General features: G+C 41.7%; 1 protein-coding gene across 1 annotated transcript; it reads right to left on the bottom strand.

Moving 5' to 3' along the window:
- Positions 1–1,542: 1,542 nt before the first annotated feature.
- Positions 1,543–16,045, bottom strand: g2e3 (G2/M-phase specific E3 ubiquitin protein ligase; the record flags this gene model as incomplete). The annotated part of the gene is given in 15 exon segments (XM_080751079.1): positions 1,543–1,635; positions 2,801–2,964; positions 3,961–4,172; positions 5,428–5,600; positions 7,148–7,340; positions 7,342–7,389; positions 8,716–8,898; positions 9,505–9,795; positions 10,227–10,329; positions 11,392–11,516; positions 12,056–12,172; positions 13,003–13,109; positions 13,556–13,724; positions 14,834–14,958; positions 15,944–16,045. Coding segments are annotated over 15 exon segments (2,202 nt in total). The 5' UTR covers positions 16,043–16,045.
- Positions 16,046–16,864: the final 819 nt, after the last annotated feature.

Genomic DNA, 16,864 nt, shown 5'->3' with positions numbered 1-16,864 from the left:
GAGTCGTGGTTGCGTTTTTGGAAATGACACCCGGGCTCCAGACGGAGCCGCTCGATTGTCCACGACACTGCAAGCGGCGCGAAGGCCAGCGGACCTTGGTCCTGCTCTTCGCCCCCGAGCGCCGCAGGCGCGAGTGGCCGCGAAGAGCGGGCCAGGGCCGCGCGGCCGGCGGAGCGCCGCGCGAGTTACGAAGCCGTGGTGAATGCAATCGTTATATTTATGCCCAGGCCGTAAGGCCTGGGCAAGCCCACGATAAACGCCCTGTCCAAGCGACTACAATTGAGCGCTCCCTAGCTCCGCTTCAGCCAATCAAAAGCTTCGGTGGGCGGGGTTTCCCTGGAGCCCGGGTGTCCATTCCAATAACGCGTCGTGCTTATGGCGACACCCGGTGGCCACTACTAGTAATGCACGCTGGGAGTTATAATGCAGTGGTTCCCAAACCTTTTCATATCAAGGACCCACAAATTGACACTATTAGCCCGAGTAGCCCCATTTGGAAAGATATGCCAGGGGCCCCCATAAGAGAAGATTCTTACGGCTATAGCAGTAATTCCCAACCATTTTAACTTCAAGGACCCCAGTTTGACAAGCTTTAGACTACAGACCCTGATTTAATGTCATTCTCTGAAACTCTAATTTATATTGTAAAATCAATGTTGATTTAACTCTGAGTGTACAAATGGAACCACATGGACTGACATACCCAATCATTTTGGTTCCCAACTATCATTTAGCTGGGGACTCCCTGGAACTCCCTCACGAACCCCTGGGGGTCCCCGGACCCAACTTTGACAACCAGTGGTTTACTGTATATAAAAGGCCTACTAAGGTTATTTCGCAGGCTCATACTTGTTTTTAAAACATTTAATATAATATGAATCTGCTTTGCTTATGCTTAATCACATTTGTTTAACAAAGTAGACACTTTTCCTTCATCAGCTTGACATATATGTATTTAGACACATACTGTAACAGCAAAATAAGTATTGTTTGTTTATAAAACGAGATGAACACTCAAATTCAAGTTGAAACATTTATTTCTGAATGGCAGAGACCATGTTACTGTTCCAGCATAAAAAGTTTAGGTTGCGGTCATTTTGTACATGCCTACTCACTGTAGTGTAAAAAAAAAAAGAAGAAAGAAAGAAAATACTGTAGATATTTGTATGTGACAGACAAAAGCATCTTAAACGGCACATACAAGACATCTAACCAAAATAATATAAGTAAAAAAAGAGAGGAATGTTCCAACTGTACAAGCAAAAAACATGCATCTACTAGATTTTAAAAGGAGAAAAGTAATTAACGAGAAGAAATTATATAAATATACAGAATACCCCCCAAAAAAGGGAAAAAGAACAATCACTTCTCAACTTGGTTTGATTACTTTACAGTTGGCATCTTCCAATGAAGGACCACTGAGGATTGACTTAACATGTTTGCCTGTTACTAAATAAACTGTTACTTTAACCTGCACAAATGACCCAACGCAATGCTTGAAAATGCTCCGACTTGCAAATAGTATCCCAACAATTATGAACTCTAGTGCAGCAGAGGGAACTCCTTACTCTCATGTTGAAATATGAAGTGGCTGGTGACCACGCACGTAAACACAAACAAACGTGCCACAAAGATCTGTTTTTATGAGACGATGCAAAGGTTACGACATCCAGCCAGCGAATAACAAAGAAAATACAAATACAAAAGAGATACAAAGAAATAATGTAATCGACAAAAAACGTAAGGATATGAACGGAGGAAAGTATTCTCAGTAAAAATGTGAGAATTTAGCACCATTATTTTTAAGGCCGGGTTCATCTTTCCCAATCCTCTGATCTGGAAATTATCCTGTGTTCTTAACTTCTTTCTAAAAAACATAAGCAATGTGCTGTGTTTCAGCTGCTCCTCTTTCATACCAATCTAGCTAGCCAACGTCAAAGAAAAGGTCCTTTTTGAAGTCTGTTCTCAAGAGACTACTTTCATACGGACATGACTAGACGTCACTGCAAGAATTCAACCAGGAATTATTTCTGAACACTGACTGAAACAATAAGAAATACTTTTTGAAGCTGTTAAAGGAGCCCAAGAGTCAAAAACACAACACCAGTGAACTGTGCAACCCATTTTTAAATGATATGAGTGGAAAATATTACTTTTAAAAAGAGAAACAAAAACTTGCGCTACAATGAAAATCAGATTCTCAGGTTAACACATGAAAAGTAACATCAGTAAAGCTTTCACCATCCCTCCATCTGGCTAACCCATCGTTGCTGTCGGGCAGAAGCCCTGCGTCTCCACATATTAACTTTTTGTTTCTTCGTAAATTACCGCCCTACTTAATCATGTCAGTAGTGAAGATATTTTACCATGTCTATTTCGACCATTAAAGAAAATATATATATTTTTAAAATAATAAATAAGGAACGGTTTTGGACAGATTTCCCGTCCGACAGCAACGCACTACAACTCATGTACTGCATAATAAACCCTGCGTTACCCCGGGTCACCCATCCCATCCCGTCTATCAATTCATGTGTGTGTACTTGTGTACAGTGAGTTCCATGCTGGTCTTAAAGGCGTTATACGACGAGACCACGGGCAAAGACAGACTGTTTGTGCTGGGATCCACCACGGGAGAGACACAATCATCCCTCCACCCGTCCCTCTCCTCCTCCTCCTCCTCCTCTCCACTCGTCTGTCCATTCCCCCCTCCGTCCATCCCTCCTCTGCGCTTGTCCCACTCTCCCTCGTCTAGCAGAGAGACACCTTCTCCTCCTCCTCTGTGACCTTCATCTCTCACTCTCTGCTCCTCCTCCTCCTCCTCCTGGTCTCCCAGGGTTCTGCTGTGGGAGGAGGGGTGGCGGAAGCCGATGGTGGGACGAGGGAAGAGGCCCACGGCAGGAATCTCCTCCACCCCAGAGACAAACAGCAGGAGGTCCTGGAGAGATACAGACGTCCTACCGACTGGGAGAGGAAGAGGAGAGGGTTAGTTTCATGTCCTCTTCCGTTTCAATGTAAAAAAAAAAAGTATATATACAGGGTTCCCACCCATTTTTACCAATTAATTTCCAAAACCTTTCCAAAACTTTTCCAGAATATTTAACCTAATGTCCAGGACTATATAACAATAATTCCGCTCAATAACAAGTCGCTTACTCCTATACGCAATGCCTAAAGACAGGTAGTGTATGCCAGTGGTTCTCAACCTTTTCAGGCCGTGACCTCAGAAATAATCATATTTTAACTGGGGACCCCGGCACCCTGACGAGAACTAAGTTGAGGAATTTTGTATAACACGGTTCTATTGTGAAAATAGCCGATCTACATGCTATTCTCACAATTTCTGCCTCTAATATTTGACAATTTGGCCAATGTTTAATTTGTCTTTTCAGAGGTATTAACAAAATCAATAAACAAAGACAATGCATAGCTATTTTTCCAGGACCTTCCAGGACCCTTGATCAATTCCAAAACTTTTCCAGTACTGGAAAAATATTTTTCTAATTTCAAAATATTTCCAGGAATTTCATGACCGTGGGAACCCTGTATATAATAATAAATAAAAAGTCTATTTCATGCAAAGTAGGCCTGGGCAATTAACCGTGAATATATTGAAACAGAAATGTAGAACCTCTCTAACAGACTTAATCTTGCTCAAGTAGGTTAATTGGATAATCAAAATGCATGTAATTTCATTTGATAAAAATTGTGTGTATCGAATCAATATGGATTTTTTATTATTATTATCGACTAAATTGATTAGCCTGATTAACCCTAACCCTGCATTATACTTTTTTTGTACAATGATGGCATACAAGAATAGGTGATCTGCAAGTTTGTGAGCTTGCAGTTCTGCCATTTTCACTTGAAAAATAAAATAAATAGCATTCAAAGTGTGACATAATGGCGATATTTGAAGTCGTATCACCCAATGTGAAGTGTTTTTTTTTTTCTTTTTACCTTCACACTCCAGGAGAAAGTGTCTCCAGTAGCTGAAGACGGCTGTCTCTCTCTCCTGCCTGTCTGTCTGCGTGGAGAAGTTGACAGTGAAGAGCCACTTTGTGCTGTGAGCCGTCAGCTTATCTGCCGGACTGCAGAACGTACCGTAGAACACAGCTGGAAACAACTGGACCTGATTGAACACACCCAGAGTACACAGACCCTCACGGAGCCTAGAGAAAGACACAAAGAAAATAAAACGGTCATTTTTCAGTTTGAGGTTTACTGCCAAGTGCTGTTGTGTTTCATACCAATAAAGTGCATGTAAATTCAGTTGTCGGCAAACACACACACGCGTTTGTAATACCATACTTGTGGGAACATAAATAACCAAGTATAAATCAGGTATACTGTAACTCTGAAGATATCCCATAAACCTAAGCTGTAAGGGCCCTATCTTGCAGCCGCCTTAGTCCTTATCCCTAAACCTATTAGCCATATTTTACCAAAACATTCTAAAAAGGTTCGACCTGCCAATCTACAACGACACGTTGTGAGCTTTTAGATCTGTTATTTGAACTATTTTAAAATGTTTTTCAAAATGATACGAATGGGATAAGGGGTAAAGCGGCGTGCAAGATAGGGACCAGTGCTGAATCTTTCCTATTAGTACACCATTAGAAACCATTAGAAGTAAGCAATTTACCCCGAGTGAGAGGACATTATGCTCTGATAATGTCCTGTGTGAGGGGGTGATCGGACGAGGCGAAGCCGAGTCCGATAACACCCTCACACAGGACATTATCAGAGCATAATGTCCGACCCCGAGTGGTAAATAGCTTTTCTACCACTTTTTCCCTTATACATGAAAGAAAACACATAGTTGTAACTTGCAAGGATCTTAAGTTACAATCATTATTGCCTATAAAACTTCCGCGAGACAGCAGATAGTTCCACCAACATCTTCTACTCACCAACAGATGGCGCCAACTCCATACTAATCCATGCGTCTAGCTTACAGCTAAGCTAACGTCAGTTAGAAGTACCGTTCTGGCCGTAAATAGAGGCTGTTCGCTTCCAGAAAGGCATAGGTTCAGAGAAAAGGGGCTTTAAAGTTGGCGGATTGCATTGGATCCAAATAAATCGGCGACTATAGCATTCACGTTAGTAAACATAGGACCGTTGCCACGGTCATTTGTTGGTTGGGGGAAAGGTGTTCCGACTACCTCCTGAAGTCCCCGGATGTACACTGAGGCGCATTGATCTCGGACAAGTCCTCACACAACTTTGCGGCAGTTGTTCTGTCATAACCTCCGGAATTTAGCCAATCAGAATCCAGTATTTGAACACGTGACTCGAAAAAGTGGTAGAAACAACCATTTATTTCTCTTGAGGACCAGGAAATTTGCGCTCACGATGTCTATTTCTCAAAAGTTGACTAACCCAGTAGAAGTATAAATACAAACACACACACACACACACACACACCTCTGCAGTGGTAGCTGCATCCTGGTGATCATGGTGAAGTTCACCAGATCTTCCACCAGAGCCTCCTTGTCATCCAGGCTGCTGATCTCTCGCCGACAGCCGGCCACCTCCAGGAACTGCTGACACGACGCCACGGCCTCCTTCAGGTCCTCCAGTGACCTCGCCTCTGCTATCTACAAGACAGTCAACCGACCAAGCGGTCAATACCACGTTCAGTCAAACAGTCCCATCTATCACAGCTAGCCAGGCAGTCACACGGTACAGCCAGTATGTCAGATAACCAGCCAGTCAGTTGGTCGTACAGCGAGTCTTATCGGATCAGTGGTTCTCAAAGTGGGGTCTTCCAGGGGGTCCCCAGCAACATTAGTTTAATATATATCACAATCGGTTTAAAGGACCACCTCACCTCTGGGACAACCAGATCTTATTTTATTGTTGTTTGGGACATGATCAACACAATCCTGAGTTATTTTTTGTATTCAATCTGTGTTTTTAGATATTTTAGTATTTCAGCATGCTACAACTGGTCATATGATGCTTTGTAGCATGATATTGCATAATCTATGGCATCATATGATGCAAAATGCATCATATGACCAGCTGTAGCATGCTGAAATACTAAAATATCTAAAAACACAGATTGAATACAAAAAAATAACTGTTTGTGTTGATCGTGTCCCAAACAACAATAAAATAAGATCTGGTTGTCCCAGAGGTGAGGTGGTCCTTTAATCACGTTAACCCTATTTTATACTTCAGCTATATTTGAAAGAATTGGGGGAAGAAAAATGTAAAATTGAATTTCTTTTAACACAAATCTTCTCTTACGGCACAACATCTTTTATTATGGGGGTCGGTGGCCTAAAGAATATCAATCTGGGGGTCCCTGATATGAAAATGGTTGAGAACCACTGCATCAGATAACTAGCCAGTCAGTCGACCAGTCAGTGAGTGAGATAAAGCATATTTGAATTGAATTAAGCTCTCTGAAAGTTGTGCGTGTTTAAAAAAAAAAAGGAAAAAATAATCTAACAGAGTATAATTATGTACTAATATATAGTAGTGGCACTGTGGCAGTAGTAGAAATGACAGTAGTAGCATAATATTAGCAGTGGTAACAGTAGCAGTAATAGTGAAAAATACATAAAGTATATCGTTGTTGGGTGGAAAGCTAATTGTCCAGGATTTCAGGATTGAAATTGAAAATCTCCAAGCTCGCTTCGAGCTTGCAGATCTGCTACTTTTGATAGTTCAGTTCTGTGTGACACTGTAGTACGATCAAGCAGTGCGTGAATTTACAGAAAAAACACAGCAGCGGTGCCGCGCTGTGAGCTTGTATATCTGCTATTTTTGAAAAATCTTGTAGATTTGTGCAAGTCTTTCAATATTTATGACCAGATTCTATAAATGTCTTCTAAATCCTTTTTACATGAGTTTTGGAAAAACTCATGTTTCTATGTCTGTATGTTTGTGGTTCTCAAACCTTTTCATGTCAACCCCCATCTCAAAATATTGTATCAGGGACCCCCAGAGGCAAAAATGTTAGTTACATATGTATATTCCAAGATTTGCACGACGTTTCTAGATTTTTCAAAAATAGCAGATCTACAAGCTTGCATATCTTGTGAGCTTGTATATCAGCAATTTTTCAATAGTTAAAGCATAAAAAGTGGTTAAAATCTAGAGTGACATGAATGCATGTCTAAATGGGTTAACTCACCATGTTGACCTGTCGTGTGCAGTGTGTGTCGTGTGTCATGTGCGTGCGCGGCAGCGGGGAGTCTCTGGGGTGGTTGAACAGACACTGGAACAGGGCAGGGGAAAAGAAGCGGACAGGAGGTCCTCCATGGACCAGGGACAACGCCAGCAGACAGCCTACGTCATAGTACAGGTCCTCACGGAGAGCTGGGTGGACAGACAGACAGGCAGGGAGTAACACACGCACAGATTAGCATATCGTCACTGCCGGGCAGAAACCTTGTAGTTTCAAATGTGTACGATTTTTCGTAAAGTAGGGCCTCACTTCATCATACTTCTGTTCAGAAGTAACACAAATATTAGATGTTCAAGCTCACAACTCATTGTGATATTTACCGTAGTCTCATATCACAACATCGATATATATGTATATTTATTGGCCAGCCCTAGAACACCTTCAACACTAACAGGGGTAACAGCATTTTGCACTGGCTAGACTTTCGACGCAGTACTACGCACTCTCCCACGTTAATCAATGACGCGATGTGTACCTCTGCCGAACGACAGCATCGCCTGCCAAAAATGGCCGATCTACAAGCTCACAACGCATCACGTGTCATCGATCACTAAAGGTGTTGGATATAAATGGTGGTGATGTTAGTGAGGCTCCGTGAATGCTCCAGCCTTTATTGGAATATTGGCATATTGTCCAAACTATGGTAGAGAAAATGACACCGGTGCAGTCTCGTGCAAGTTATGCCGCTGGTAAAACCACCCACAATGGCAATGCTACTACAATTACTACAAACTACGTGCAGTTACTGAGGCAGACAGCCATGTCAAGATACAAGCTCCCAATCTGAACATCAATTATACATAGTATACAATATACATACTAGGGATGGGACAATAAGTGATATTATAGGGATGGGACAATAAGTGATATATCGTCCATCGTGATAAAAAACACTCACAATAATCGTATCGTGGAGATTTAATTTACCGTGATATCGTCCTCCGTCATGCACTGGGATCAATTCACCTTTTATTTGCAGAGCTGCATATCCGGTACCACTATAATTGGTAAAAGGTACTTGGGAATATACGTACTTGATACAGTCATTTTTTCACTCTATCAAATGTCTTTGCCAAAAAAAATGCCGATATACAAGCTCACAGCGCGTCGCAACTGCTATTTGTTTGGCAAATGTTGCCAAATGGATTTTGATTATCGTGATAATATCGTAAATCGCAATCACAATAATCGTCATAGGGATCCAGTCCCTCAAAATGGGAGAGGACCTGTGATGTTCTTTTTTTATTAGATTTATTTTATTTTTTTAATATTTCTAGTGGAGTCAATGGGACAGTGAATATACAAATGGCCATAACTTTTTTTCGCGATGTTTCCGGAAGAGCAGGCCTCTCATTATGTGGACCTTAATGACCAAACGAATAGATAAAACAGAAATAAAAAGTGCGGCAGAACATCACAGGTTCAACCCTATTCCTTAAGCTTTTGGGCATGTGGTTCCCCGACTATCATATGAAATGTTCATATGGTCCCATCCCTAATACACACACACAGACAGTCTGGTCATACCCTGGGCATCCAGTGCCAGGTTCTTCTGTCTGTCTGGACCTTCGAACACAGGACACTTCTGGATCTGTTCCACCAACAGCTTCAGGAAGTAACGCCTGGACACATCATCACCACCACCACCACCACCACAAGGGGTGCTTTGAAACGGAGTCCTGTTGCCGTCTTTGAACCTGAATACAGATGTTGGCAAGTTATTGACGAAGAAAGCACCACAACAAACACAGGACCAGAAGAATCAGGAAACAATCGTCTCACAGCTATACAAAATAAATAAAAATAAAATAAAGGACCACCGTGAAACTAAGTTCTTGAGCTCTTTTGACAGATACTGTATGAGCAAAAATATGTCCATGCATGCATTTGTCAATAAAAACATCAGTCAGTCAATCATTCAATCAAGGCAAGTGTAAAGGCTGCGACAATTATCTTTATAATCGATTAATATGTTCATTTTATTTTATTATTAATCTATGCAATACATTTTGACCAGAACATTACGTTAAAATTAAAAAAAGAAATAATAAAAATAATAGCACCACCAGAAGTTGTAAATAGAGCACTGCTCAGTTACAAACATTTCATGTTAATAAATTCTGTTTTGATTCATTAATCCATTACTTCATTAATCGTTTCATCCTTAGGTGAACACACCGTCCTGTACAGACACAGGATCAGGCCAGGGTAGGATCTCGTTGCGACTTTAAGCCTGATAGCAGATCAGTGACAGGCTGGAGTCAGACGAAAAAGGAGCTCATTGAGTGTATCGTGACACTGACCTGACTGTCAGCCTGTGCGTGGGGTTGAAGTCCGGTCTCTTCAGAAGGGACAGCCCTGCGACCAGAGCCTGGTCTCCACTCACCTCCACCGGGGAACCGGCGGGGAGGGACTGGGGGTAATGGGAAGGAGACGGCTGCCCTTGGGCTTTGGACGAGGACTGGGTGCGGATGGGGTGAGGGGGATTTGGGGAAGAGGACTGGGACCGAGAGTGGAAAGAGGTGGAGGTGAGCTGGAGGGCTAAAGATTGGAGAATCTCTTCTGATGTTAAAGTACTTGTAGACAGAGACGGCCTGAAAGACAAAATGGAGTGGGGGGGGGGAGAGAGAGAAAGACACAGAGAGACAGATGGGAAGGGCGGGAGGGAGGGAGAGGGAAGAGAAAAGGACACATTTACAAAACAAAATAAGGCAAATGTATTACCAATTATCGGATAATGTGTATACCAATATATTAAATTACTATATATTCATATATTTATATTGAGCTCATTACTGATTTAAAAATATAAATATTTTCAAAGCTTCAAACGAATATCGGTGAAAAATTATAGGAATTATCTTGACATCGGTTCGATACCAATGGTCGACCGAATATCGACCAATATCGATATGCTACAGATGATATATATTGTTAATATTTCATATTGTGAATCATTACTTAAAAGACATATCTTGACCGATAAGAAGAAAATGGGTTTGCAACTGTATGAGTGAGTTTTTACCTCTTACAGGTGACCGTGGAGTGAAGAGAGGAGCGCTGGCGCTTGGCCAGAAGACTTCTCCTCTGACCTTTCTCAGGAGAAACACCTCTCTGGATGACAGAGGCTGGGACAGGACCAGTGGATTCACATTGATCATTTCATTGCAGCGGTGGGAAAAGAACTCAACATGTTATACTTAAGTAAAAGTAAAAGTATCAATACTGCAATGTAAACATACTTTTACTACAAGTTTCAAGTAAGTAAGTCAAGTAAGTCCAGAATTCAAAATGGACATGGGTAAAAGTAGCCTGATCTCAGACTCAGCTCACGCAGTGGTCTGAAACTGTGCCCTATTGTGGGCGAATTCTGGAAGGGAGGGGGGTGGGAGGTGCTTTGATTTAAAAAAAACCAATCACTACAGGTCTCCTCGTGAGCACCTCGTCTTCTAATGATGACGCTCTGATGATGACGTCGCTTGAAAAAACGGGCTGCGTTATGGATTGGATATTCGTTAGACCCACCCCTCGCGCTCATTGGAGCAGCCGAAGATTTTGGCTGATAACTGCCGATTCATGTACTCAGCTCCAGACCAGAGAAACAGTCCACTCTGAGAGTGGGCAGGGTCTATGGTCTGGAAGCAGGCTAGGGTAAAAGTACAAAAGTATTGGTATCAATATGTACTTAAAGAACCAAAAGTAGAAAATACTCATTATACAGAAAATCCAATTTCACAAATTTGCTATGTATAAGGATAGCAGATCTACAAGCTCACAAAGCTTGCACAAAGCACATAGCTGATCGGCTATTTTCAAATGGCCGAAATGTATGTTGGGGCTGAAGTGGGTAATGTATTTTGTAATAATCAAAGTAACTAACTACTTACTAAAGTTTACAAATATTTATAGTGGAGTGGTAAAAATACAATATTTGCCTCTGAGATGCAGTGGAGTAGAAAATTGGAAATAATCCAGTAAAGAATACCTCATAATTGTACAGTACTTTAGTTAATGTACTTAATTTACACCACTGTTTAACTGATTGATTATTGACTAGTTGAGAACAATATACATACTCATTCCTTGACAGTTTGTGACCAGCAGCAACATAAAACAAAATAATCACAATTATAACAAGGACAATAAGAGGAAGGGCGGAGGAGATGGGACCAGTGAAAAACAAGCGTTACCTTTCCCATCTACAGCCAGAGTGCATTCGTCACAAGCCCAGTCTGTGGTGTACAACTCCAGATCAGAACACTTCCGGTGGGTTCCCCTGGAGCCGCACAGCCTGCAGCGAACCACCGCGAACCACCTGTGGGGATGGGACGATATGAAAATGGATGATTTAAGGTTTATCGCGATAATCTAAATATCCCCAACATCCGTAATCCTGGGGTGGAATATTTGCCAAAAAATAGCTCTAAAAAGAGAGATTTGGTCAAGAGTGAAAAAAAAGACTATCAAGTAAGTTATTTCCAGGTCTGGTTTACCAATTATAGAGGATTTAAATGGTACCGTATATGCAGCTCGGCAAATAAAAGGTGAATTGATCCCAGTGCATGACGGAGGATTCCACGATAGGATTATTGTATGTGGGGTTTTCTTCCTTTTTTTTTTTCACGATAAACAATGATACTGATTATCGTCCTATCCCTACCTACAACATAACATACTGATCACACACACACACACACACACACACACACACACACACACACACACACACACACACACACACACACACACACACACACACACACACACACACACACACACACACACACACACACACACACACACACACACACACACACACACACACACACACACACACACACACACACAGCGTACCCAGACTTGGCAGAGTGTGTGCGTCCATCCGTGCAGAGGCAGACGGGAGCATCACAGTGCTCGTAGACCTCCAGCAGGTCCTCAAACGCATTCTCCTCCAACTCCCATGATGCATCTCTACAGGAGGTCAGCAACACACATTAACCCATTTAGGCCTAGAATTATTGAATGCTTTAACTATTGAAAAATAGCAGATATACAAGCTCGCAGCGCAGCACTCTTGTAGAGTCTGCTATTTTTGAAAAAGTTGTGAAAGATCTTTGAACATATGTATTTTTAAAGCAAACGTTTGTATCTCAAATTTTGCTTCTGGGTGGTCCCTGGAACTAGATATTTTGAGATGGGGGTCCGTGGCCAAAATTTGAAATGGGAAAAATGTATTAAAACAAATAAGAAAACGCCGCAAGTGAGATCATTGCAATAGAGTTGGTCCAGTAACAGTCTGCCCCTCTCCAGCACTTTAATAATAGAGAAGAAAATGCAATCCAATCAGGAATGAGAAACCATTTACCAGCTTAAATTTGATATTGATCCAATTCCAATTTTAAAAAATGGTTTTGTTTCATCACTTTCAACTCCACATGTTCATTCTGTATGAGTTCTCTCCCCCGATTGGATGAAATTGGTATGCCAATTTATGTTCCGTTTACCAAAGAGTTGGGAGAGATTTGGGGAGAACCCATGTTACTGAACACACACGCACTATAGAAATGATTCATGTGGGAATATAGAACTATTTAACATGATTTATTGTAAGCAAACAAAACACAAAAAAACATGTGAAAACAGCAGATCTAGAAGCACACAACGCCTCGCGGAGAGAGGTTTTGTGTGCTTGTAGATCTGCTGTTTTTACTACTTTTGTGCGACGGGCTTGTAAGCAGGGCTTTAATTTGCGAAAGATTACTAATTTGAAACTTGGAGATAGTGACGATATAGTATTGTACCTCTCAGGTATGTGTATTCCCATACGCAGCATCTCTTGTTGGAAGCTGTCCTTGTTGTTACAGAGCGTACATCTGAAGAAGAAAAGACCTGCGCTTTGGGCCTGGTGCTGCCAGACAGAAAAGAAAGCAAACAGAAACTATGTGAAATAAAGCTAAGCTCTGTTATCCATTAACCACTAAAACCATATATTATTATTTTTACCGGGGTCCCACAAGCTCCTCCGTTTTTTGCTCTAGAAAATTTATTATAAAAAGAAAGAATAGAAAAAGCTGATCTACAAAGCTCATGGATTGTCCATTTCCGACGAATGTTCGCCTATCAGATGCCTAGAATAGGGGGACGCTAGAGTTCATGCGGTCAACTCAAAACAAATCAAACCATGGAGGGTTGCACTCAGAAATAAAAGTCTGTATTTTTTTATATTGTTCCATTTGCCTCAAATTGACACGGTGCATTTCGGCTAACAAGCCTTCATCAGTGTGACAATAACTGTTTGTCAATCACAGCACGCATGCACGCACACAAACCATGCCACCTGTTTGTCTGTCCTACCTGGACACAGTCCCTGTGGAACCAGCTGGTGTGGCAGGCGGGACATTTGAGGACACTGTAGGACAGGGTGGGCTCGATGGAGTCCAGACACACCGAACACGACTGAGGAAGACTAAGGTCCAAAGAGGCCGAGTGAGTCTGCACCGGACTGTGGTCTGCACAGAAAGACCTGAGGAGGGACAGAAAGACACACAGACGGACAGGCAGACAGACATGTTCATATACACAGAATGGCAGAGCATGTGAGACTTTTTGTGCCATCTTTGGCACTCAGGCTGGTGCATTTTATTACATCTTTCAGTCGACCTAAATACAGATCGAGTTAACGAGTAATACTAAGGACCCCTGGGAGATGCAGGTCAAAGTATATTTAGATTAGCCAATGCAAATGGTTACGTTTTTTTATTGTTGGTCAAGATAAGAGTATTATGTTGCAGGCAGAAAGGAAACCAAGGAAAGGTGTGCACAGAAGGAGTGAAGATATGAGTAAAAGGGGTTAGTCTCCAAACAGTAGGGCTCAGTGTTCAGGGCCCAGTGTGGACACAAAGGCCGGATTTACACTGCCACTGAAATCTAGCCTGAATCAGATCTGAGTCACTTCAAAAGTGGAATCAGATTTTTTTTTAAATAGTCTAAATGCAGACAGGTCACATGAAATCCGATTTCTAGAAACCACATCCAGAGGTGGTTTCAAATCCGGATTTCAGGACATCCGTCTTAGTCTGAAAGCAGTAACGACATCCACCCCAGAGTTATACGCAAGTCAAATGCAAGTCACATCAAACTGACCAAACGTCACTTGCTGCGCAACCCGAGCGAGGAGCTCCACTGTAAGGACGTCGTTACCACGGTAACCAAAGCAGATATGTTGCCGCAGGGCAGCTTTGGGCTGACGCTATTAAAATCAATCTGAACGCACAGATCCGATCTGGTCACTTGCAAATGCATTGTGAAAAGTCGGGCCAAAAGATCGGATTTGAGAACTAAATCGGATTTGGGCTGCATTTGACTGCAGTCTAAATCCGGCCTAAAACATCTTGGTAATATTTTATAGTAAATACATTAATGAAACATATCTATGGATTCCCATAACCTCTGTTCAGGGGGGAATCAGAAACCTTGAGGTCAGGACATATACTTTCTATATGCTCGAATAAATTCCATATGGTCGAGACGCCACATTTCTTTTATGCTTAGTTATGGTATACTTCATCGTCAGTGGCACTCGGCTATTTCAGGCCAAGTATAGATCAGGCGTCGGATAGTGATTTGACTCACGGGAAGAGGTCGGTGAACTGGAAGATGAAACGTAGTTTCTTTCCGCAGGGGAAGTGAATCTTCTTGCTGCACGATCGAACAGAGCATCCCACTGACGCACCCTTCTTCTTACAACCCGAACAGGTCTACACACGTGCACAGAATAAGACATGATCAACTTCCTACACGTCTTTACACATCAACCCTCAGAACGGTATGCATTTTGTATTTCCCATCAACACAGCCCAGGTTTAATGCAATGCAGCTTGTCGTTCGAATCAGCTGATGTAATTAACCACTCGAACCCTAGCGTTCCTCTTCTGGATATGTCATAATAGGCAAACATTCTGCGAAAATAGCCGATCTACAAGCTCATCATGTGTCACAATGCAACATGTGAGCTTGTAGGTCGTCTGTTTTTGACAAAGAGATTGGGTGAAGGTTTAGATGTGTTATTATTTGTAGATCACACATCTAAATACTCTCATATATTTGTTATTACTAATGTTAACCTATTTTTAAGTACCGTATTTTCCGGACTATAAGGCGCACTTTAATTTTCTCAAAAAACTACAGTGCGCCTTATAGTCCAGTGCGCCTTATATATGGATCATTCATTGACATTGACATTCCCTTTAGCACAGCTCCATCTGTTTGATGCATAACGCAACGGTAGCGTCTATTATGTGCGCCTTATAGTCAGGTGCGCCTTATATATGAAAACAGTTTGAAAATAGACCATTCATTGACAGTGCGCCTTATAGTCAGGTGCACCTTATAGTCCAGAAAATACTGTATTTAAGTATTCTGGAGGAGTAAGAAGTGTTTTTCATTACAAATCCACCTTAAAATCTAAATCATGACTCCCAATAAGAGTCCAAAACTGTTACTTTTCAGGATTAAAAATATGGAAAAGTAGCTTGTAGATCTGCTACTTTTGTGTGACATTGATTTACAAAAAACTAAATATAAAATATGGAGAATGAGAGGTTTCTGCCCAACAGCAAGACATTGAAACAAATGATACACAAACGACTCAATGCTCCTCTCCATTCTTTCTGTTGTTGTTGTTGACTGTTGTTTTTGTGTCATAATGAAAGCTGTTGTTCTGAATCTGAAAAAAAGACCTACCAGCCGAGAAGAACGCCGCACCTCCTGTTTAATGTCATCCACCAGGAAACCGCACACACCCTCATTTTCCTCCCCTTTCTGGTACACACCACTGGACATCAGCTGCAACACACAGCGCATACACAGTCAGATAGCAGTGGAGAATAGATCAGCGATTCTTCTAAACCTGTGGGCCGGGACCTACTGATGGGCCATGAGGATATTGAGAGTAGGCCGCTAAATAATTGGCAAAACACTAATAGATATTATTGATAATATAACACTAAAAAAAAAGATTGAAAAAATAGTATATATGTTTTCTGTATCACAACGATAAATACTGCGGCACTGCGTCGCGTGCCGAAAATAGCAGATCTTCAGCTCTTCAACTGTGCGACGCGTTGTGAACTTGTAGATCCGCTGTTTTTCGCTACAAGCTAAGCCTTGCCTCTGTAATCTGTATTTGGTTAGTTAGAGCTGTCACATTTCTTTTGAGATGAGGTCTCCCTCCAGCTGTTACAGTAGTGTAAATCACACATCAGTAAATGTATGCGATGTGAATGTATGCCGTCAGATGCGTGCAGCGGCGCACATGTCACGTAATATGCGGTTTTGCCGGTTTGGCTTACGATACCGTCAACATTTTATAACACCGTATTATACCGTTAAACCGAAACACCTTACAACCGTACTTTACATTAAGTACTAGTATACATTTAGTCTTGTTGGTTGTATTAGTTCCAATGATTGAAGCCGAAACACAAGAGGTTCATTCTTGAAAAAATAAACATACTATGAAAATGCACATGGCCCACCATCAAACACAGACATACACACGTGTTGATTTTGACAGCTAAAGTATCAACTTAAATGCATCTTAGAAGGCTGTGATGGCATTGCAATGTCTGATTTCTACTTCGCTGCATGGCAAAAATAGCTGAT

Source organism: Nannobrachium achirus, assembly GCF_963921795.1.
Source record: "Nannobrachium achirus genome assembly, chromosome: 20".
In the NCBI taxonomy this organism is placed as follows: Eukaryota; Metazoa; Chordata; class Actinopteri; order Myctophiformes; family Myctophidae; genus Nannobrachium; species Nannobrachium achirus.
This window is presented reverse-complemented; position numbering and strand designations above follow the sequence as displayed.